We start from the raw sequence: 22958 nt of genomic DNA on the forward strand, positions 1-22958 counted from the left end.
CCACTACTTTACTCTTACAAAGATACTTTAGGTTCCACTATTTTTCTCTGTCATCAATTTCACTCAATCAAAACTTAATAAAGTGATGTTTCTATGGAAAAACAACCATTAGAGACGGAGTGAGTATGATGTAGCCAGAACATAACCAGCATACGTACTCCTTTGCAACTTTTGACTTTTTCCGCAGAGCTAGGTCACTAACTGCAATTTTCCCAAACTTGAAATGTACAAACTTATTCAGGACCTGTGATGGCTGTGAATGCTCAATTGCTCAAATCTTTCATTGATCTATCTATATTCGTTAGACTATGACACAAGAACTGATAGCAGACCAATAAATTGAATGATACAGTTGAGCCAATACCAGACAACCAATTGGCCATACAAAAAATTGGGCAGATGATAGTTTGCTTAGCAGACAAAAACCAGGGAGAAAACCATCACAACCTGTCCACCACCCCGGCAAAAAAGAGTATGAACACCGGCTTCAGAAACTAGCATGCCATATAGCTCCATCACCTTCTCCACACCGTTGGTGAATTTCCTCCATTCTCTCAACTGATCTACATAGGCCACTGCATCTCCAGTCGAATGATGCAGCGCAAGGGTTTCCTGCCTGCGCCTTCCATTCACAATCTGCACAATTGCACAAACATGACACGGGACTGAGACAAAATGATGACTATTGGGGTGAAAGAGAAAGAGAACATAATATACACTTTTTTGGTTTGAAAAGAGTAAGGCATTTTATTAAGCAAAACCATCAGTCTGTAGAAAGTATCAGACCCAATCATATTTTTTGATTATCTTGCAGCCGAATATTTTGCTAATAATAGATGCATTTGTCCCCTTTCAAGCAAACCATGAAGACAATTTATCTCACAAATTAAACAGAATAATTGTTATAAAGCTCATCTAGAAAAGAAAGATAAACCAATGATGTCCAATGAGTAGGCTAACAGTCTCTTAAGTTTCAAAAGTTGATATCAGATCAAGACTATGAATGCTTGACCATAACCACTAAAGGCCAACAGAATACTTTATACAAACAAGGGTTGAACAAAATTATGCTTTGGCCTTTGGTAAAGTACCTCTACTATGAATCAATGCCTATTTGAGTTGAGCATGTGCCAAGTGACATAGGCACACAACACTCAAGATATTCTAATATGGTCTTTACTGGTCATGCTAATCCAAAAGGATCAGCTAAAATATGTAACCAAAGAAAATGATTGCTTTAACACTTGAACAAAATAGTAATACATCCAAAGCCCGCTTAACTAGTCAGTCACTAAGCTAAAACATTGTGTAACTCGAGCCCACGTGATCCTCTTAACTTTCACAAAAGAGAGATCAAAAGAGAGTGAGCAATGTAAAAAAACACAAGGGTGCATTGACAATATCTTACCAAGAGGGGTTCCACAGCAGAGGCTTCTATCATCAATATGATTGACATCAAGACCGATCAGCCAAGAACCAAGGGACACATCCTCATTGGCATATCTGTGTAGTACATCCCTAAAGCATAAAAAAATTAAAATTAAAATAAAAAAAAGTTTGAAAATCTGTCACCTACACTCTACACAAATTAGAGAGAAGATAAACAATAAAAGAACCTACTTATTAGCTGAAATATAGGTGGCTAAGTCTTTTGAAATTGCATATATTTGGCCTGAGGCGTGTCTGAAATATTTGTTCCCTTCTTCGCCAAACTTCCAGAACTCTGGTTCATGGTACTTGACCCCCCTGCAAAAAGCAGCAGTAAACCCTTAGTCCAAGTTCTTCAAGAAACTAGGAGAGACGGAAACCTTAATTTTTCTCACTTTTGGGACAGGACAAATCCAGATTTCATACAGCCTATGTAAACATGGGACTTTAACCTCTGGCGTGCCAGTGCAGAAACCACCATACCTGACACAAACAACACGTTATACTGCGTAGTAAATCTTTACAAATTAACACATACATCCCATTATCCCAACAGATAGAATTCAGTGAAGATATGGGGATACTAACCAAGATTGACATGCACATCATCATCGACTTTAACGTAGAAGTCAGCATCCCACTTTGCAACAGCTGTTGAAAAGTAAATTTTAGTTTTTGAAGACAATTCATGATATCCCTCTGCATGGTCCTGCAATATAGCAAATTCCCATTTAGGTAAGCTCTTCCAAACCATGGATAAGATATAATAGTGTTATCGCCGACATTACAAGAACATAGGGGAATATATCTTAGTATTCTTATTTTAATTTGCAAATACTATACTAAGTTCAATATAGCATATCAACCAATACCAAATTACTTCCTGAGGATGTTATATTCAGTGCATCAAAGTCTTTGTAGGTTTCAACAAGTTCTAGTCAAACCCCAAGGATGCCTATGAAATGGTATTCAGACAATAAAATGGCATTAAAAAAATTGATATGATTTTGCACGAGACCTGTGTGAAATATGGATTTAGAGACATAATGTCCCCCTAGATGGGAATATGGATTTTGCACGAGACCTGTGTGAAATATGGATTTAGGATAACTTTCAACATATTAACTAGACCATACAAATGTGAAATATGTCACTAACTCCTTGTCTCATAGAAATTTTTTACTCAGACAGGTGTGTAAAAGATTGACTTTTTAAACAAGAGACTGAGCATATATATCAATCAATCAATCAATCAAAGCCCTAATCCCATAAGTGGGGTCGGCTAGTGATTATTCCGTATGACATCCACATTGAGCGTAAATAGCAAGGATATAAATTCTGCATAACTTATCCACACGCCTTACTTACCAATCGAAAAAAATCTTTATATTGAGCTTCTTCTGCGTCAAGGACCCGATCTAGAACTCCGCCAGGGCTAGAACTGAAACAAGGATAAAAACAACAGATACATTCAAGCATGTATCTTACTAATATAGTAAAATATAATCAAGAGTCCTAGACAAGTAAATTACGGTTATAACTATACCTGTGTCCTATAACAAATCGCACAACAATACCTTTCTCTTTTTCCAACTTTTTTAACTGCTCGCCTGTTGAAAAAGAAAGAAATTTACAAGACATAAGACTTTTCCTAATGAAGAATTTGATGACCAGCATAGTCAAAATTCAAACGAACCTTGCGGCATCCAGGTTTCTCTTATTGATTTCCTGCGTTTTCTGCTGCTAAATGCAGTCATAATTCCCATAAAAAAGAAAATCTTGGGACGGTCTTTTTGTTGCTCAATTCCTTTTGTTGTAGTAGTTGGAGTTGAGACTTCATCGTGATCTTTGGAAGCTCTTGCTGCAGCCAGCTGCATCTCTAAAGAGGACATGGATTTGTCCAGTTTCCTGTACATGTAGCAATGTTAGCAACAAAGCATCAATACTAGTTCATTTGATATGTTTAACCCATATAAAAGAGGACTCTTGAATAGTATAGGAAGGCATCACAATTGCTGTAGAAAGTTACATGATTACGTTGTGCGTATGAGAAACTTGAGAAAAGATGTCCCTGGCTTGTAAAGATGCTTCCTGTTCCTGTATGTGCAAAAGTAAAGTTATACACACACATACAAAGTTGGAGAAAATGCAGTGTTCATGTCATCAATTCAACTTGCCTTGTTCCCACAGTTTATGAGCGGTTGATTTTGAATCTCATTCTGCTTCGGCAGCAAAGACCTGCTTTCCACAGTTACTGATTCAGGAATAGCCTGGAACCTATGGATAAGTCAGCAGACAAGCAAATTGCATTTGAAAAAAATAGCTGGAGATACAGTCAGCAGACAAGTCTACAATTTAAATGTGGTCAAAGGATATCATGGACAATGGCCTAGGACCATACTAGTCTGTCTACTCAAGTGGCTCCTTGGAAAGAGACAGACCCAACGTCCTACAACATAAAAGATAGTACCAACAAGAAAATATGAGCGAACACAATTGGGCCGATTCACAAGGGAGTTTCATGTGCTTTCCTTAGATAGCCTGATCCCAAAAGGGGTGCAAGCTTTGTCAAACTCTCAAACACAAAAAAAATACAAGCCTGTTTTCCAATAAGAAAAGAAGATATATATTAACAGATTTTTAAGCCTCACAAAATGACTGACCTTCATTATACGAGATGTCAAATTCTGAACACATAGACTTATATTATTTGAGTTCCTCTTGCTCATATATAAATATTTATCTACTTCAATATCCCAAAAACCAACATATCTCATGCTAGGAATTTGTGTCATTCCACAACGGCAGCATCACCCGCTGCCCCCACCAATTTGTCTCCCTCAGAATAACAAGACCTAAGAATCAACTCGGCTCATTAATATGCAATTCCTTCCACTTCCATAACTACACTGAAGTGCTAATTGTGCGCCTATTGCTAATATTGCATACACAATACAAATAAATTGAACCCACATACTCTGTCTTCCTTTCATAGCTGATTGATCAAGAGGAATCTCAATACATTTCAAAAGGATTTTTACACAAAAGTGGTTGGACGCATGAATAATGAATTACAAGCATAGATAAATTATGAGTAGGTGGGGATATCAAAACATAATTTTGATGACTTGGTAGAAAAACACAAGGCTATATAGGTTCTTAGTTTTATAGTGCACGACTGCACGCAAAGAGGACTGTGAGATCACTATTCTCCTGTGGCTAAAAAGAATACAGTCAATCAGTTGCACAAGACTGGTAATCCTACCAGATGGACAAAAGGACAAATAAAGCCATTCTGTGGCATTGTATTTTGCACTAGAAGATGTATGAATGGAACTTCTTCAAAGGTTACTTGGTATAGGAGTTAATGTGATGTCTCAAGATAGGGTCTTAACCAAACAGCACCCCTCATATCCTGTAAGGCTCTAAGGCCTTGCCTCCAACCAGAAAAGTCTACTATTCAAAAATCCCCCAGACAATGACTAGCAAAGTATCTACAGCCTTTATGGCTTTATATCAATGGATCATGCAATCCAAGAAAAACTATTTCTTTTTTCAAGTAAATGGAAGGGAAGCACCATTGAGGTAGTGTTGGTTTGTATAGATTAAGAATTGTGATCTCATACAAGCCTTCTTATCAGCAACGGCCATTTGGATACTTTTAAATTAGGAAATAAAGAGATCGGCTCAAAAGATTTTTATACCACAAAACCCATGATTTTAGCATGACAAATGCAAAGCCATTATAACTTCCCATGGATCCTCAGTTTCTCACTTCAATCTAACAGAAGCATGAAATCCTTTACCCGGAGCTACAGCTTATCAAAGTCTCATTTGCCTTATTTGGCAAGCTAACTACTTCATCTTTATTAGTACTACAAATGGATTGCATTTGCAAATATATATGCTCACACAACCGTACATCCAACCACAGTACACTTGCAAGAAGCAAAATGAGTTCTTGTACATGTTGCTGCAGCTTCTGGACAATAAATTTGGATGTCTAGAATAGCTTATGACAATCATGATTGATTTCAGGCTGTCTAATGTCCATAATACCAAGTTACCAACCACAGGCTTTTAAACCTCGGCCACTTTCATGTACTTAGTAACAAAAAACAAGCAGTTGCTGAACCAACAGCATAATCTGAATATAGAGCCATGTCTATTGCGGCCAATACTAGTTTTCTGTAAGACAGCGAAATTTTAGTACTAATCACTTAGTGCATGATATAATTTATACGAGCAAATTGATGCATCATAGGCTCATAGAGTTCATATAGTCATTTCAAGAGTTTTTATCAAGGCTTTTAGTTATTCTAGTTTCCTAATGCATGCTAGTTTCCTATAATGTGTCAGATTCCTGTTAATCCAAAAACTTTTGCTAGTTTATACAACCACCGTTACATATTTGTTGCAACTTTAAAATATTTTATGTCTCACAAATAATACACCAAAGGTATATATCGCCAATATGATAAAACATTATTTTGCCTTGATCTTACCCTATTAAAGTCCATGTTCTTTTTCATCTAAAAATTTCCAAACGTTAACTGAACTTATTAAACCTTACCTCCAGTTACCGAAGTTCTACTTGTATCATGAATAGAACTCGGTAACATGTACGCAAACTTATCTGAACGTATTAGACAAAAAGTTAAACTACTCATATTATTTACTCAGAAACGAACACAACCTAAATTAATATAGATTCATTTTCCATTTCCAATATTTTAGCAGGAAACAACAGCAATCTAAATTTAGATTAATTTAATCCACACCAAAATACATCATTAATGAAGCTTCATTACGCTTCTAGAATCACGACATTCTACTGTACAACAATTAAAATAAATCAAATGACAAATATAGAAATGTAATCCTCAAACAAAACAAAAAATCTACAAATTTTTTAATAATTCCGAATAATTAAATAAAAATTGCAAAATCGAGAAGAAAAGGAAAGAGAATTTCACCTGTTGACGACAAGAACGCCGCATAAGAAGCTAGCGATGCAGAAGAAAGTGACGCATCGAGCAGAAACTCCATTACTGAATTTGTGAGGTTTAATGCCTCCCATTTTACGTATTTTTTGTTTCGCAAAATTGTTGAATACATTCAAATTATGAACAAATTTCCGCTTTTAATGAAGAGTTTGTTCAACAAATGCTCTATAAAATTGGCAGGGAATTTGATAGAATTAAGAAAGAAATTTGGTTGAAAATCTGAAATGTAGATCTAATCTAACAGAAATATGAAATAATACGAGTAATAATGTTGGTAGATTGTAACAATGGTTAGTGTAAAGGTGATGAAATGCAGCCGAGAATCAGTGAATTGTTCCAAGTGTTATTATTGACGTATGAAGAGCGAGGACTGAGAAGTCAGGAATAGGTTGGGTTGATTTGTTTGTCTGTGTGCTATATAGACAGAGGGTTGGCTCCAATTATATGTTGTCCAATATTTTTTCAAATTTTAAATTTGATTTCCGTGCGGTGATCTACTAAGGTTTAGTATGGCTTATGAGGTGATCAAGGTTCAGATTTTCAATTGAATAAAGAATAGGAGTACTATGTATGTGTCAATCAAATGATAAATTTGATAAATTTATCATTTGATTGACGCACTTGGTAGGGAGGTCTCGTGTTCGATCCCCCGCAACAACAATCGGGAGAGGACTGGAACCTAACCACCCAGAACTGATCCCGAATTCGGATTAGCCCTAAGGGTGAACTGGGTGGGACACAAAAAAAAAATTTGATAAATTAAAAAAACTTTTTATCAAATAATTTGATAATTTTAGTAATGTACAATTTACAAGTATGAGGCATATGCGCACATTTGATGAAAAGTTGTTGATTTAATTATAAGAGCATTACTTGATTTGCATTTTTTGTTAATCATGGTAATAAGTTTGGATTTTCTTGTAAGGTTGGATCATTCGATTTCAAATACATTTCAATGCTGATCAGGCTAGATTTGTTCGACTGAGTCATTATGGACATCCAATCTATCATGCAGTGGATTCATGTGGGTTTAATTTCTAAGTCATTCGATTTCAAATACAAATTGGTAATAAAAGTAATAGTTGTATTTGGTTTTCTTTTCTATCAATGAATCGAACACTAAATAACAAATTAACATCAAAGATGTTCGACACATGGTTAAAATTGACACAACACGTATAATTAAATGACCAGGTTAGTGTTGAGGTTTCAAAATCCATTTATGACAAGTTTGCCAGTTTTGAGTCAAAGAGTTATGCTAATGAGTTGAGATCATTTCAAGCTCGACACTCGTGAGCTAGCTCAAGCTCCAAGCTCGTTGAGCCTAAGAAATTGAGCTCAAAAGCCTGTAGGTATAACTCAGCTTAGGACTCAATTAACAAATATTCGATCTACTCTGAAATTATTTATAAAAATTGATATTAATATAAAAAAACCGAGCTGAGCCAAGAATAGATTGCATTTGGCTTGTCAAGATCTCAAGTTGAATCCGAATTTGAGTCAAGTCTGCTTGAGCTGTTCTTTGAATGACCAAGATAAGCATTAAGCAATTTCTGAGCAGACTCGGCTCATTGACACCTTAGGTAGAACCTGTTTACTTCAGTTTGATTTCAATTCAGCTTCTAATTTCCTTCTCTTATAAAATATTCAGTTCAGCTCCAATCAGTTCAATTCACTTTAGTAAATATGAATAGTCCGTAGTAGGTATGCTAACCGAGTGCATTAGAAATTAAACTTACTCCAAAAACGACATCGTTTTGGTAACTAATCCAATACAACCATCATCCAAATCGCAAAACAAAAGTAGAGGATAGGCGTCACCCCACAATCCCTTCATCTCTCTCCTCACTCCAACACTTGTTCACCAATTCGAGCTCTGTAACAACCAACAATGGCGCAACCTCTATCAGCCTACCACTACCACCATGCCGCAGTTGCACCATCTTCTTCCTCCATTACTTCCCCAAAACTCAGAAAACTCTCTTCCTCTCTCCTCACTCCTTCTTCCCTAAGCTTATCCTCTAACCCCAGAAACTCCCTTCAATTTTTCAACAACAAACTCTTCCTTTCTTCTCCTTCTTCTTCTTCTCACCGCCGTCTTTCCATTGTTGCCATGGCTCCCAAACCCGGTGGCAAAGCTAAAAAGGGTATGTCCAAATTTCAATTATTCATCTTCTTATATCCTAATTTTATACTACTCTATGTTATACTTGTTCCGTTCTTTAATTATCGCAACAATTTGACTTTTATATAATCTTGATGAATTGGGAAATGTGAAATTAAATTGTGGATTTTGTTTGATTTTGGATGTTTGTAATAGTGATTGGAGTGATAAAGCTTGCGTTAGAGGCTGGAAAGGCGACACCAGCGCCACCAGTGGGACCAGCGTTGGGTTCAAAGGGTGTGAATATAATGGCATTTTGCAAGGATTATAATGCTAGAACTGCTGATAAACCTGGATTTGTTATTCCTGTTGAGATCACTGTTTTTGATGTTAGCACCCCTCTTTTCCTTTTAATTGGGTTTTCCATAATTGCTTAAACTTTGTTGTATATTGTGTTAATTTTGATTTGAATTTGGTTGATTACAGGATAAAAGTTTTACTTTCATTTTGAAGACTCCACCTGCTTCTGTTCTTCTTCGGAAGGCTGCAGGTATATGTCTATTTTTATCCTATCTTTAAAGTGATTGGCAGAGTTGTAGTTGTATTAAAAAGTGATTGAGTACTATTAAGTTAATATTATGAACTATGAGGTGGAAAAGCTTATATAATAATGACCGGCAGGGGGAAACCTCGAGTTAACTATAACAGTGACTGATAAGGTGTTAATCCAACATGAATTATGTGATAGACACTTTTGGAATATTTGGTAGCTTCGCCCTTGAATGATGGAAGTATAAGGAATGGAGGGAATATTGAATTGATTGGCATGATTGCCTGACTAATAAGGCTTAAGATAAGGCTTGCTTGGAACTATATAAAAAAAAAAAAAAAAACTGCATAGGATTTTGAGGCCATTGTTACCTTGTAGGCATTGCTCACCAGTTGGCTAGTTGCCAGGATTGTAGTTCAGTTCATTTTTATTTCTAGAACTTTGAGAAAGTATGCAACTCCAACACTTGGGTTTGATTTTTTCCTTTGTACATATATGGGGCACCATCCTAGTAAATCCTACCTATATTTTTCTAGCCTAGCCATAGTGTCAAACTCTTCTAAGGGATGAACCTACTGAGAGGGGGTGTGGGTGTTCAGGTGAGACAGTAGTACAGCAGTAGGTGATATGCTGGTATGAGTTGAGCTTTCTTACTCTCTGCATGCGTAGAAATTCTATGCTATCCTTTGGTCTTGAACTAGGATCACTGATATCTCACTATCCTGTTGAACAATCAATATGAATGGCTTTCTTATTTATAGTTCACACTTCACAGTGTTGCTATGCTAGTGTCATTAGCAGCAGATATGTAGATTGTCTGTAGTGGTGTCATTGCTCTGGTTTGACTTGGACAAGAGTATATTGAGTTACTACTTAGGTTTGTTTGCTTGGAACAAATTATTATTATTCTTATTATTTTAAATGTTCAAGGAGTGAAAACTTTATCCACATCCCTAACCTTCTTAATATTTTCGTCTTCTCCAGTTTCCTTTTCCCTTTTTGCTCTAATTTTTTTTTTGGTAAGGAATCAAAGAATGGTGAGGTTTGAAAACCAATTTCATTTGAAATGTGCTTTCCGTAGAGTACTCCATAAGTTTATGTTGAATCTTGATAGTACTTTACTACTTTCCTCCTGAACCGACCCTAGTATGCTTGGTCTGTTAGTCTGTTTGCTGCTTTCTCAGAACTGTTATTTCCCCCTTTCTTATGGATTTTGGGGTTATGCTAGGTGGGGAGGGCAAGTGCAGTGTGGAGGGGATTGGGTTTTAGTACTTTAATATCCGACCTAAAAGCATTGAAGTTGCAGTTTCCTTCTGTGAGGGTCCATCACGCATCTCATTTTCGGACAGCAGCTCATTGGTTTCTCTGAGTGCATTACTGCATTTGCATTATAAATCTTATAACATGATCTGTTTTTTTCTTGTCATGGAAATTGGTGGATATTGGGCCTAATTTTTCGGAGATGATGTATAAATTTTCATAGTTCAAAACCATGAATACAGTAATTACTAATTAGGTTAAGCATACATTCCCAATCAATATTTGCCAAACTTTTACTTGTCATATGGCATTCTAACCTGTAGAGCTCCTTCCTATCCTTGCCTAACTTTTAGATGATAGAACATGCAATTTACTTGATCGAACGAAGACCCAGGATGACAAATATCTTGAAACACCTTAGTGTTTTAAAAGCGCAATTGTGCAAAGCTGTAGTTATGTTAGCTTTTGTATCTTGTCTCATTGGATTATGAACATGAGAATGATGAGATAATGACATTTTGAGCTGTTGAGGACTGGGAAGCCCTAAGTTTGGGCTTCAAATGTTGGTTCTTTTGTTGTGTTTTAGTGACTAGATAATGATCCATTAATTACATCAGCATTAACTCGTTAAAAGGCTGTTTAACCATGATAATTGTCAACGCAGGTGTTGAAAAGGGATCAAAGGATCCAATGAGAGAAAAGGTGGGGAAGATCACAATTGACCAACTACGACAAATTGCCAATGAAAAGTTGCCTGACTTGAATTGCTCAAACGTTGAATCAGCAATGAGAATTATAGCAGGAACTGCTGCTAACATGGGAATTGACATCGACCCTCCTGTCCTAGAAAAGAAGAAGAAAGAAGTAATCCTCTAAGCAATTTTGTTTCCCTACTCTTTCTTGTAGTCAATCTATATAGGCTGTTTAAATGTTCTTTGTGATCGATTTTTTAAAGATGTTGTGTAACTCGGACTTACTACTCTGTTCAAATTTTAATATAGTCTGCCAATTGTAATTGCTCATTCTTCTCTTGCTTGGCGAGGTTGATTTCTTTTCTACTCCATAGGATTTAAAACTAAAAACTGTTAAAACAAAGGTTATCTACAGGTTTGTCTTGATTTCCCTTTTTACTACAAACGATACCGAAAGAAGATTATAACATACTTTTTACAAGAATTGGTCATATTCTGGCATCGTTTAGATCAACACAATATGTCATATTTACGCGTACTTCATCATATAGCAATGAAGGATCCTACTCATCGAGATAAGATTGAGTAGAGCAACTTGTAGAATAATGACAAATCCAGTCGGTTTATAGTTTTGACTAACATGCAAAATGCCGTTAATTCAGCCACTATGGTCTTCATTAATACGCAAGGAGTATACGTTTGCAAATAGCAAATGTTGATTACGATTTAGCTGGTAATTAAATGTCATTTCGGTACAATGAGATAGATGAAGTCATCCACCGACTAACTAATTTGCCACATGATTACCTTCTTATTAGACATACTTCGTAGAACTTTTGGACGTCTCTAGCTAGGGGGTCCTAGGGCGGTGCTAATTGAGCAAGTCGATCCTGAAATGAGGGGTGTTCAAATTGACTTACAAACTTTTTACATGTACTTGACTTGTACTTGATACTCACTAAGCTCAATATTAGCTTGGTTGACTCATGCTTGTTAAACTTTTGAGTCAAGTCGAGTACTCGAGTAGCTTATTATCTATTCATTAAAGTTTTGGACCTTCTAAAATTCTAAATTTTGTTTTATTTTTTATTTTCTGTCACTTTTTAAAAGATTTTATTTTATTATTATTAGGAATTTACTCTTTTTCCTCATTATTAATTTACTCTTATTACGCCAAATTGTTTAACAAAATGGTACAAGTAGCAACTTTATTATTGATTTACTTATGAGTTTATTGAATGGAGTAAAAGTTTGCTTAACCCATGCTTATTAATATTTCGAGTCAAGTTTAGATGCTCGTTAGCTACCCAACTCGAATAGCAGTATAGCACCCACACCCTACAATTAATATTGCATTTTTTGTGTCCTCGAATATTCTAAAAACCATACCCCCATGATCCCATCCTACTAGTAGCATCCAAACCGATAGTCATGTGAATTGTAATATGACTACGACAACTAAATTAAGAGCAACAAAAGATTTAATATTCCCCTAACAAATCACATTGCTAGAATCCACAAGAAAGACGTTTTCTTAAAATATTTGATCATCGCACGAAGTTGAATTGAGCCATACATGACACACACAAACTCTCCATGATCTTGACCAGATTTTAGGAAGGTGGGGACAGCAAGACGAGCCAACGCGTCCTGCCATCTCAATTCTATAACGTTGACCATCCCTTTTTCCAATTTGTTTCTTTTCACACACTAATTATTATTTTTTATTTCATTCAAATTATTAATTAAAAAATTAAGTTCTAACCTTTTAAAAACCCCTCAAAATTAGGACATAATCAAGAATTCTGTAGATCTCCGTCTTTTCTGTCTTCTTTCATTGCTTTAACTCTCATTTTCTGCTACTTCGCTCATTTTTCTGGGTATGTTTCTCGTGTTCTTTTATATTTCTTTTCTGGGTGCAAATTTGTAATGTTCTTGCTTGCATTTTGTTTTATTACATTTTTTATTCCACTTGTCATTTGTTGCTTTTTATCTATTGTAATAATTTCTGGGTTTTGCTTTTTGCTTGATTTTGTCTTTGATTGTGTTTGAAAATTATTCTAATTAGTACGAGGTTTCATTTTTATGGTGGGGTTGTAATGTTCTTCATTGTTAAAATGTTAATTAGACTAATTTACCTATTAATTTCTTGCTTATTTGTATAAATTAATCAAGGGTTCTGGTTTAATCTGAACAAATTGGGAGATGTATTAATACATTGTTGATTTGGATCTTAATTATCAACATGAAATAGTAATTAGTCACAAAAATCACATGCATGATGAAGATGAAATGCTCCTCCATTTCGAAATAATGTGCTAAACACGATTTTATAACAACTTTGACCTCGCATTTTCATCAATGTACATTTGTATAAATGGTATCTATAGATATGATTTCATCGAAAAGATCGTTTGAACAATGTAGGTCAACAAATACTATGAATAAATTAATAGTCAAAATTAGACGAATATTCGAATGTTGCCTGGAATTAAGAGTGGCATTTGCTGCCATCTCCTGATCCTGTGGTTGCTGAATCGATGCTCGTGGGGGGTGGGACGTAGGGCGGATATAGAGGGGCAGTAACTAAGGCATTGTTATAGGCTGCCAGGCTGAATGTGGCCAAGTTATGGTGATTTGCATCCTATGTGCCCTTACCAAAAAGATTGCAATAAGGTCTTAGGTCCTACTCTAGATGAAAGAGTTTATATGCTTTAATTAGCTCAATTCATAAGAATCTATGGTTTATAATAGGTAGTCAATCACTTGCATTGAATTCTATGTTATTGTGGCCATTTGGAATTTAATTGAGGAAAGCAATGGGATCTTAGGGTTCTTCTGTTATGGAAGACTTGCTTTTCTTTTCCCTTGAGTCCTAACGCGATTGGATGGTTCAAACCATGTCCATTTTTGCCATTCTATCTCCTTTGACAATTTTTGAATAGTTTTTGGGTTGTTTTTGCTTATACTTGTTCTAAAACATGATTAATGTGTTATCATGATGTACTTATTCATTTTGTTACTTATATTCCAGAAATATGGCTAAAATGAATGGTGTTGAGGAGATAAATGGTGTTGCTGATCAATTTAATGAAATGCGTCGTCCAACTCCAAAATTGAACCAGAGAATCATTTCTTCAATGTCAAGGAGATCTGTTGCTGCCCATCCTTGGCATGATCTCGAGATTGGTATGTATCTCGATATGTTTTTTTCCCCAATTGTTCTGTCTATTATCTTCAAATGTAATTAATTGGTTTTACATGTTTGTTTACCAGGACCCGATGCCCCTGAAATTTTTAACTGTGTAAGTAGTCATCTGCTTCTGCTCTGTTTGCAGAACTTCCTCTTAATGCTTGGCTTAAATCCTTGATTGTGTTTGATCTGGCAATTTCTGCTTGCAAATGTAACAAAGAACTTGTGAAACCTTCTATTGCAGGTTGTTGAAATTAGTAAAGGAAGCAAAGTCAAGTACGAGCTTGACAAGAAGACTGGGCTTATCAAGGTGAGTTCATTTTATCACTCTTACTCTTTACGTGTCATTTCTCTTGCTGTTACGCGAAGGATAAAAATCAATGATAAGATACTTTTTTTGCTGGAATATATGTTTCAAGTTTTATTATACGGAGTACTTGTCTATGGTAGCAATTAGGAGTAGTTTGTATTTATTCCCTCATTCCCAGAGTATTAAATGTTTCTTCTTTTTCAGGTTGATAGAATTTTGTACTCGTCTGTGGTCTATCCTCACAACTATGGATTTATTCCACGTACATTGTGCGAAGATGGTGATCCCATGGATGTGTTGGTGCTTATGCAGGTAATGTCACTGAAGATAGTATGCATTATAGGTGTATTTCTGGCTGCAATATCACTGCTTTATGTGGGATGAGAAAAGAATTATAAAAGTTTACTACAAAGGCTGAATTATATGTCATATTTTCCAGGAACCAGTTGTCCCAGGTTGCTTTCTCCGAGCCCGTGCCATTGGTCTGATGCCTATGATTGATCAGGTTCTAAAAGGGTTATTATTATGCTTAAATGTATAAAGATTTGTCATGGCTGTTACTTGAGTTTAATGTTGATAAATTTTGCTCTATCCCTTGAACAGGGTGAGAAAGATGATAAGATAATTGCAGTTTGTGCTGATGATCCTGAAGTGCGCCACTACACTGACATCAACCAACTTCCTCCTCATCGTTTGGCTGAGATCAGACGCTTTTTTGAGGACTGTATCCTTACCAATTATTTTGTTAATAAGCTGATGACTTTGATTAAACTTCTAATATATCTGTAGAATTTTAAATTCTTTTTTAAAACTTTCACAACGCAACATAGCTTTTTCTTAACGGGTTTTTAGACAAGAAAAACGAGAACAAAGAAGTTGCTGTGAACGAATTTTTGCCACCCCAAGTTGCTCATGATGCCATCCAGCATTCCATGTAAGGAATACTGTACATGTTATCAAACTTCCGTAGCTTGTTCTCTTGCCAATAAACTCTAATGGCCTAACATCTTTTTTTTAATGCTATTTCAGGGATCTTTATGCAGAATACATTCTACAGACACTGAGGAGATGATTGTCAGTTAGATTTTTTTGCCAGCCATATTCTGAAGTAATATTGAAGGACTTTGGCTACAAAATCACATGACTCTAGATGCTACATATTGGAGAGTGTTCAAAAAAAAAAAAAAAAAAAAGATTTTTTTTATTTGTTCTTATGTATTGATTTATTTTTCTAGCTGACGTTGTAGTAAGCTTCAGCAAGCTTCATGAACTTGGAAGTTTTGTTTCTTAGATCATGTTTGTTTTTGGATGCTACTGTAATGCTGCTCAACAGGATTTTCTTCCATTTTAACTCTGTAATTCAGTTGATAAACTTGAATGAAACTTCAGAGAAGATTTGTTTTTTAAGGCTATGTTCTGGATTGAGGTCATTCACACCAAACTCTGAGCCAAGTTTTGCATTTTAAATTTTGTGAATCATATATGTTGTATCGTGGTCACACCGAGTCTCCATTAATCCCCTGTGATCGTTCACAAGATTCTCCATTAATCCCCTGTGATCGTCCAGAACTTACTTCGTTCAAGTGAAATATGGCCTCTCTCAGCCTCAAGTCTCCAACATACCAACTCTTCACTTTCCTTGATGGTGCGTCTTTCATCTATTTTCGCCCCTCACAAAGTTTCAAACCATCTCAACATGAGAAATTCTAACTACACTAATATTCTTTAGACCAAGAAAAAAAAGTAGGGAATGGAAAAATATAGTTACCCCATTCGGCCATCTCTTTTCCCCCTATAACTTTGTCTAAACTCTCAAGAACTACACTTTTGGTGTCGTTCCTTCCCCTATGAATCTTTTCTCCCTTTGACAAACCCAAATATAAATTTGAAAAAGGAAAGGCTAAATTTGATTGTTATCATAGGAAGACCATATTTCCGTGTGGTTTATAAGATAATGCATGAGTTCAGACAATATGGACTTAGGTTGAAGGAGAGCACAATGACCAAAAGTTGTGCCCATGGCCCCACGGTTCTCATCCGATGCCAGGGGGTGGTGGAGGACCACATCACCTGCCAGAGGCGGAAGAAGGCTTCAATGCCCTTAACTACCATGTAGGGAACAAGTTTCCTACCCATGACTCCATGAGGCTGCCATGTATGGTGTATACAGAAGCTGCAGGTAACTCAGGCAGCTTTAACAGAAAGATGACGATAGGCTGTTAGCTTATGAAGAATAAGAAACTGAGAGATGAAGTTTTTTACTACTAAGCTGCTTTTAGACATTATATCTGAAATTTAACAATACAAACATCCCTGAAATATGTGGTATTAAAATCACTACATTCACATCCCTCCGTTCATTCTGGTAAAGCATACAATACATGGCTCTCCATAGAATTCAGTCAAAATTGTAGACAGAAATTTCCTTTCTCAACCTATAAAAGCTTATTAGAAGTCCTGACTGAGTAGAATAAATCATAACTTGGAGTTCTTTCATACCGCAGAATATGAGCACAATTGACAATTGGCATGCATGGTACCACAATGTTCATGCTCAAAGTTTCAAAACATAATTTGACAAAAGCTAAGTAATACTCAGTAATAGAGTTATTTATGGACTTGAAAAATTGCATTGCTATGAGATGATCATTAAATTTGCAACATCAGTATTTTTTAAATGAAATCTATTCAAAGCATAGTGTATAACTTGCATTCAGCTCAGCATCCCTCAAAACTATCGTTGTTGGCTAAAGAGAGCTTTGCTAATTATACCAGTAGCCTCAATATACCGATCCACACATCTTGAAATACAGCTGCTCTCACTTCCACTTAAACTTGACCCAGGTTTTGTTATGCACTTCTCGAAGCACTTCCCCCTGACAGTCTGTAGACATAAGAAATATTTAGGTAAAAAATCAATGCATGCATTACGAAACCTGTTCTTCTAGTTTTCCATCTTACATATCATAAATACCACAAACATAGCATAACTGTTATTTTTTTCTTTGAAATCTGTCATTACCTCACAAAAGAAAACCCCAATGCAGTACAAGCGACCATCAAGCTACATTAAGCTTTTCATGTAATGATCAGATGAAAATGGTCTCAATTCTTATGATTCAAATTATACTCTTACAATTTTGGAAGAAACTAGAAGTAAAAAAGAAACACCATATAATACAACATTTTTACTTAACTAAGGGAGCATAGTGTGAACTTTAAAACGTAGTATATACTCTGTATTACAATTTGCTTACATAAAAAGCATTCAACAAAAAAATCATAGCCATATTGTGTCATCCCTTCTTCACAGTTAACCAATTTAATTATATTTTTTAATAAAATAAATAAAAATTCATAATAAAATTTGATATTACAGACATTTTTTTAATCTACTCTGCATCACTCAACTCAAACAAGACCTTGAAAAATTCCAATTAGGGAAACCATAATCTAAAACTACTCCCTCCGTCCCTAAATTACATTCCTCTTTCTCTCTATTATGTGAGGAATAAATGTTAGAAAGAGGAATGTAATTTAGGAACGGAGGGAGTACTTATTTTTATAGATATTGAGAAATGCAGATGTCATTCAAATAGGCCTATACAAGACTACATCAATAATAAAAGGTTAACGTTGTGAACATTTAGAGTCCACCAAAACTTCCTTCTGAAGTACTAATATTGGGGGATATTGCTATATTTCAATATGTATGAAGTGTACGGATGGTGGGAACGTGTAATAACAAAACCACATGAGAACCAGAGTATAGCCATGAGAAAACTAACCTAATACCATCAAACTAGTGTATAATTGAGAAGTAAAATCATAACAAAAACACAAATTATTGCATTCTCCTGCAATAATTTCACAGCCTCACAGGGACTACATAGTATTCCCAATAGCAAGAAATGCTAAAATGTTTCATCCCCTGCAGCCACATCTTTTCTCTCACTCTCTCCTTCCCGACACACATCTCCTCCACCTTCCCTCTTCCCATCCTCTATTTTATTTGTTTGACAAAAGAAAAACTAAGCTTTAAAATCGATATATGTACAAGACTACGAGAGTACGAGTGCACTCTCTCCATTCAATGACTCCAAACCGGACATTGTTGAATCATTCATATACAAATACATACGGATCCTTCAAATTTGTCGAACTATTCTTACGCTCTCCTCATTACTCAATCTTAAGAAGGATTTCTAATCGTAAACCCTAACTGTCTCCGAACATTCTAAACTAGAATAGACTACAATTTCCAGACCGGTGAGCTAATTTTCAAATTTCAATAGAATTTTGGGTTCAGTTCAGTATTTTCCTTCAAACTAAATCATCAAAGTACCAAAATTTTCCCTAATTCCTCAAATTTACAAGTTTTCAACAACATCTATAATAAATAAAAAAACCAACACATTATTCAATTCAATACATCTCAACTCCAATTAATGTAATCGCAACACTTATGAATCATTTTCATAGCAAGTTCAACAATAATCAATAGTTCTAATTTCACTAATTTAAATGAATAATGTAGGATTCATTATACTTCAAACAAATCAATTTAAGTAAATAAATCAAATAAATTCCATTCATAAACCTGATTTATTACAATAAAATTTCGGAAAATACCTCAAGAAATTCTTCAGCGTAGGCTTGCGCGAGCTGATTTTTGACCTGATCCATAATAGCTTCAGGATTAGGTTGAGCAGCAGAAGATCCATTCGTGGAAGATCCAAATGAATCCATGATTTTCTCTCTCCTCCTTAATTCACCGGCGATTTTCTCTCTCTTATTTTCTTCAACTGATAAACCCTAGCTTAAACCTTCTACGGGTATATCGTTTTTCCCCTTTCGCAAGCTGGAAGCTAGATGGGCTGGGCTGGGCTGGGCTCTCTTCGGTTTTTTATGCCTTTGGACTTTTTATGACTCCTTTTTTGGTCCATTGTTTTTGTATTGTCCATACAAGTAAAACTTTCACAATACTTCATTCCAAAAATATAGCGAGGGTATTTGGTGATGAGCTTATTTAGATATAATAATTAGATGATTTGGTCGAAGTTTAAAGGATCTTATTGAACTAGGATCTCTTATAGGTCACCGTTTTAGAGTAGGGGATAAGGGAATCTCCCTACTTCCAAGCATATGTATGTGGGGAATTCAACACCAATTCTACTAAACTTTCTTGGTACGAGTATAGGGTATTTCTAATGATGTCTATACTTCAGTAGTCAAATCCTACATCTTACGGGGTACTAGTTTTGTTATTTTCTCTCAATAGAATGAAAAAAAAATCATTAAACCATAATTCACAAAATTCGTTGGGCAAATAATGAGAGTCGATCCTAAGATTGCTTGAAATTGAGAAGGAAGTTTTGACCACCTGAACTATTTCTCACTCTCGGATTACATTAGATTATTAGATCAATCATAGTTCAAATACATAACAAAGTACATCTATCCAATACAAAATACATCAAAAGGCAATTACTATATAACCTTAGGCTTTGGTGGCCCAATACATAATCCCAAAACACATAGCCCATATAAACTCGTCACCTCAATTCAGGATTTCATATACTACGGGCATGTTCGGCAAAATATAGCTGTGAAGGTAGCTGTAGCTGTGGAGATAGATGTGAGCTGTGGAGATAGCTGTTAGTTGTCAACAAGCTGTAAGCTGTGAAAAAGATAATTTAGGTATGATTGTTCGGTAAAGTAGTGGTTGACTAGCTGTTACATTTAAGAATCAATATTTTATTTTTAAAACTATACATTAAATTTTCAAAAGCTACCTCTAATTTCAAAAGCTAATAATCCTAACTTTAAATAAAAGCTACTCCACCACTAAAAGCTACTTGAACCATTACTTTGCCAAACACTCACATTTTTTGTTGAGTAGTGGTTTGACTTGGTCAAACCACTAAAAGCTACTCAAAAGCTAGCGCTGAACACGCCCTACCTCTGGTTCTTATTACTTGCAACAAAGGGGTATTATTTGTGAGACATAAAATATTCATTTGTTGTGAGTAATAAGAACCAGAGGTAGTAGAAGTATAAGATGTGTTCGATACTTCGATTGAAGGTCTAGAATAAAGATATTATTATATGAGGGCACAAACAAACTATATGTTAGATATCTCGTTTATGGAGTAGTAAATAAAATAAGAAATTAATATCTAATTGAGGTTTTGGGAAGAACATGAGTAACTTGATTGTTGCAAGTCCAAAAAGTAAAACAAAAACAAGACTTAAACAATTATCATGCTTCTTCGCTGCCGGGAAGAAAAAGACAATTAATTAGAAATATAAAAATATAATACTTGCTAATACTATATTTCATAAAAAAAATATGACTAAATATTTGTTAATAACATGATTAAAGGTAGAGATTCCTATGATAGATTAGTTCAATAAAACATGGACGTCAGCCGTAACATGAGGCATGACGAACGCGATGTCTTAAGTTTTGTTAGGACCAATAATCAAAGTCATGTCTTGTTATTGGAAAAGGTTAGGCTAAAAGTTGAAACTTAAATAAATGACTACACTAATTTATAAATTTTTATACTCATTAATCTTTATTAAACTAGCTAATGTGAAAAGGATGTAATTGGACACGAGGATATGATAATATAACATTAGAAAATGAACATGAGGGGTTTATTCAAAGGAAGAACATAAGATTGACATCATTTACTTGTTAGTTACTTCAATTTTTTTGGCTCTTATTTGTTTGAGAAAATGTAATTTTTCATTGTTGGCACTAACAACTAACAAGTAGCATAGATAGATATATTTAGGGGATGTTAAATGAGTATGGCATCCGAAAATAGAATAAAAATGAAATGAGTATATATGACCAAAATAATAATAATAATAATAATAATATTATTATTATTATTATTTATTTATTTATTTATTTATTTATTTATTTATTTATTTTATTTTATTTTTTAATTTTAAGTCTTTATTGTTAAAGAGAACTAGCGTGTTAGAAGTTGAGCTCAATAGAGTACAATAAGACTTTAATTGCTTATTAGAATCAAGTTCAATACCTAGTATGCATGATTCATCATCTCGACACTTAAACCATATGGTATATTGAACCTACTTAAAATCAACACGATACAAGTCTAACACAACTTGACTTTTTTTTTTCCATGCACAACTCGCCAAAAAGGGTTGTTGACTTCACGTGTATGTGGACTTACACAACCCATACCTTGCCAACCTCAAAGTTTACTTATTAAAGTTTACGTCTAGACCCTTACCTCTTCTATCAAAAGTAACAACGACAAAGAAGTAACAATATACGACGTATGTTTTAACTCTAACTTAGAGTCAAAACGACCTTAGAGCTTACACAAAAGATATCATAACTCAAATAGAAAATTTCAAAAGCAATACTCAAGCTTGCCCTAGCTTTCATGATTCGTTTCCAACGCCCATTAGTTAACTTTACAATAATTTACCCAAATCTCAATCACTCGTTTAAGTAAAGACTTGAAAAAAAGAAAATGTGGATGTATGCTTGACCAAGTCATATATAAAAAGCTAGTTGGTCTGGCTGTGGAACACTTCAATTGCGACCCGGCATGTGGTAAACAATTGATAGGTACATATATTACATGGGTAATAGTGACACTTAATTTGACATTTATGTTGAGATTCTAAATGTTAACCTCTACTTGTACTATCAAATGATATATAGTCTAGAGATATAAATAAAAGCAATCCCATGTAATTTAAGTAATTATCAAAGAAATTGATATATGAATCACTTAAGCTACATGTACGATAATATATATTAGGCCTTTTAAGCACTAAAAGCTAGTCTGGCGACCTAATTCATAATCACTTCTATTATTTTTTGTCAATTTTTTAATTTTAGAGAGTTTAATACCCTCATAACTCATAATATTATAGTGAGATTTTTACTTGATATATAAATATTCCTTCTACGAATGTTCTAACTTACTTGAGATGAACTATATGTATGATTTACGGTTAGTTTGTCTCACAACACAAGTCGACAACTGTAATCTCGGGGTGTAAGGGTGTTTAGTGCATGGTATGCGCTCATACGAGTCACCTATGACACTTGATACACCATTTTCAACATCTAAAGATTCAGTGTTGTTTAATCTAGACAATTAATTGAAAATATTTAATAGAATCAATTGAAACTACATATCATTCATCTGAAAACCAAGCAATAGGGTTGCAAATAAATAAAGAGCGTAAAAAAGAATACTTGTGAAATCAAATACTTATTAATTATATTGATCAAGACATGACTTTGTAAATCATTCTTAAATTAATATTAATTGAAAAAACATAATAACCCTTTTTTTTTTTGTGTGTTTAGCTTAGAGAGCTATAAGGGTAGGGTGAGAATCGATCCCAAGATCT

The 22958-nt window shown here is 34.8% G+C and overlaps 4 protein-coding genes across 4 annotated transcripts; 2 read left to right on the forward strand and 2 right to left on the reverse strand.

The window, feature by feature from the left end:
* Window positions 1-133: 133 nt before the first annotated feature.
* Window positions 134-6873, reverse strand: LOC110722793 (beta-1,6-galactosyltransferase GALT31A-like). The gene is made up of 11 exons (XM_021902087.1): window positions 6405-6873; window positions 3606-3705; window positions 3458-3525; window positions 3125-3336; window positions 2975-3038; window positions 2797-2869; window positions 2017-2137; window positions 1824-1911; window positions 1621-1746; window positions 1409-1518; window positions 134-636 (listed from the first exon to the last, which is right to left on the reverse strand). Exons 1-11 carry the CDS (start codon window positions 6506-6508, stop codon window positions 488-490), a joined length of 1215 nt encoding a protein of 404 aa, XP_021757779.1. The 5' UTR covers window positions 6509-6873; the 3' UTR covers window positions 134-487.
* Window positions 6874-8223: 1350 nt separating this feature from the next.
* On the forward strand, window positions 8224-11406 carry LOC110722794 (50S ribosomal protein L11, chloroplastic-like). Its single transcript, XM_021902088.1, has 4 exons — window positions 8224-8581; window positions 8755-8927; window positions 9025-9088; window positions 11013-11406. The coding sequence occupies exons 1-4, from the start codon at window positions 8326-8328 to the stop codon at window positions 11222-11224; spliced, it is 705 nt and encodes a 234-aa protein (XP_021757780.1). The 5' UTR covers window positions 8224-8325; the 3' UTR covers window positions 11225-11406.
* A 1362-nt stretch (window positions 11407-12768) lies between these two features.
* LOC110722795 (soluble inorganic pyrophosphatase 1-like) lies at window positions 12769-15955 on the forward strand. The gene is made up of 9 exons (XM_021902089.1): window positions 12769-12920; window positions 14075-14229; window positions 14317-14345; window positions 14478-14543; window positions 14748-14855; window positions 14983-15048; window positions 15147-15267; window positions 15396-15477; window positions 15573-15955. Exons 2-9 carry the CDS (start codon window positions 14079-14081, stop codon window positions 15613-15615), a joined length of 666 nt encoding a protein of 221 aa, XP_021757781.1. The 5' UTR covers window positions 12769-12920; window positions 14075-14078; the 3' UTR covers window positions 15616-15955.
* A 1049-nt stretch (window positions 15956-17004) lies between these two features.
* LOC110722796 (mitochondrial import inner membrane translocase subunit Tim13-like) lies at window positions 17005-19375 on the reverse strand. The gene is made up of 2 exons (XM_021902091.1): window positions 19176-19375; window positions 17005-17427 (listed from the first exon to the last, which is right to left on the reverse strand). The coding sequence occupies exons 1-2, from the start codon at window positions 19290-19292 to the stop codon at window positions 17278-17280; spliced, it is 267 nt and encodes an 88-aa protein (XP_021757783.1). The 5' UTR covers window positions 19293-19375; the 3' UTR covers window positions 17005-17277.
* Between the last annotated feature and the right edge of the window lie 3583 nt (window positions 19376-22958).

The sequence above is a fragment of the Chenopodium quinoa genome, unplaced genomic scaffold (assembly GCF_001683475.1).
Source record: "Chenopodium quinoa cultivar QQ74 unplaced genomic scaffold, ASM168347v1, whole genome shotgun sequence".
Classification (NCBI taxonomy): Eukaryota; Viridiplantae; Streptophyta; class Magnoliopsida; order Caryophyllales; family Amaranthaceae; genus Chenopodium; species Chenopodium quinoa.

What these genes read in the sequence shown, in the direction of transcription:
- LOC110722793 (XM_021902087.1), bottom strand. Translation starts at nt 6,508, where the DNA reads ATGGGAGGCATTAAACCTCACAAATTCAGTAATGGAGTTTCTGCTCGA. An exon ending in TCATAAACTGTGGGAACAAG is followed by an intron (nt 3,526 to 3,605) that starts GCAAGTTGAATT and finishes TTGCACATACAG; the next exon opens with GAACAGGAAGCATCTTTACA. An exon ending in AGAAACCTGGATGCCGCAAG is followed by an intron (nt 3,039 to 3,124) that starts GTTCGTTTGAAT and finishes CTTTTTCAACAG; the next exon opens with GCGAGCAGTTAAAAAAGTTG.
- LOC110722794 (XM_021902088.1), top strand. Translation starts at nt 8,326, where the DNA reads ATGGCGCAACCTCTATCAGCCTACCACTACCACCATGCCGCAGTTGCA. An exon ending in CGGTGGCAAAGCTAAAAAGG is followed by an intron (nt 8,582 to 8,754) that starts GTATGTCCAAAT and finishes TGTTTGTAATAG; the next exon opens with TGATTGGAGTGATAAAGCTT. An exon ending in TCTTCTTCGGAAGGCTGCAG is followed by an intron (nt 9,089 to 11,012) that starts GTATATGTCTAT and finishes TTGTCAACGCAG; the next exon opens with GTGTTGAAAAGGGATCAAAG.
- LOC110722795 (XM_021902089.1), top strand. Translation starts at nt 14,079, where the DNA reads ATGGCTAAAATGAATGGTGTTGAGGAGATAAATGGTGTTGCTGATCAA. An exon ending in ATGTGTTGGTGCTTATGCAG is followed by an intron (nt 14,856 to 14,982) that starts GTAATGTCACTG and finishes CATATTTTCCAG; the next exon opens with GAACCAGTTGTCCCAGGTTG. An exon ending in GATGCCATCCAGCATTCCAT is followed by an intron (nt 15,478 to 15,572) that starts GTAAGGAATACT and finishes ATGCTATTTCAG; the next exon opens with GGATCTTTATGCAGAATACA.
- LOC110722796 (XM_021902091.1), bottom strand. Translation starts at nt 19,292, where the DNA reads ATGGATTCATTTGGATCTTCCACGAATGGATCTTCTGCTGCTCAACCT. An exon ending in ACGCTGAAGAATTTCTTGAG is followed by an intron (nt 17,428 to 19,175) that starts GTATTTTCCGAA and finishes TTATGTCTACAG; the next exon opens with ACTGTCAGGGGGAAGTGCTT.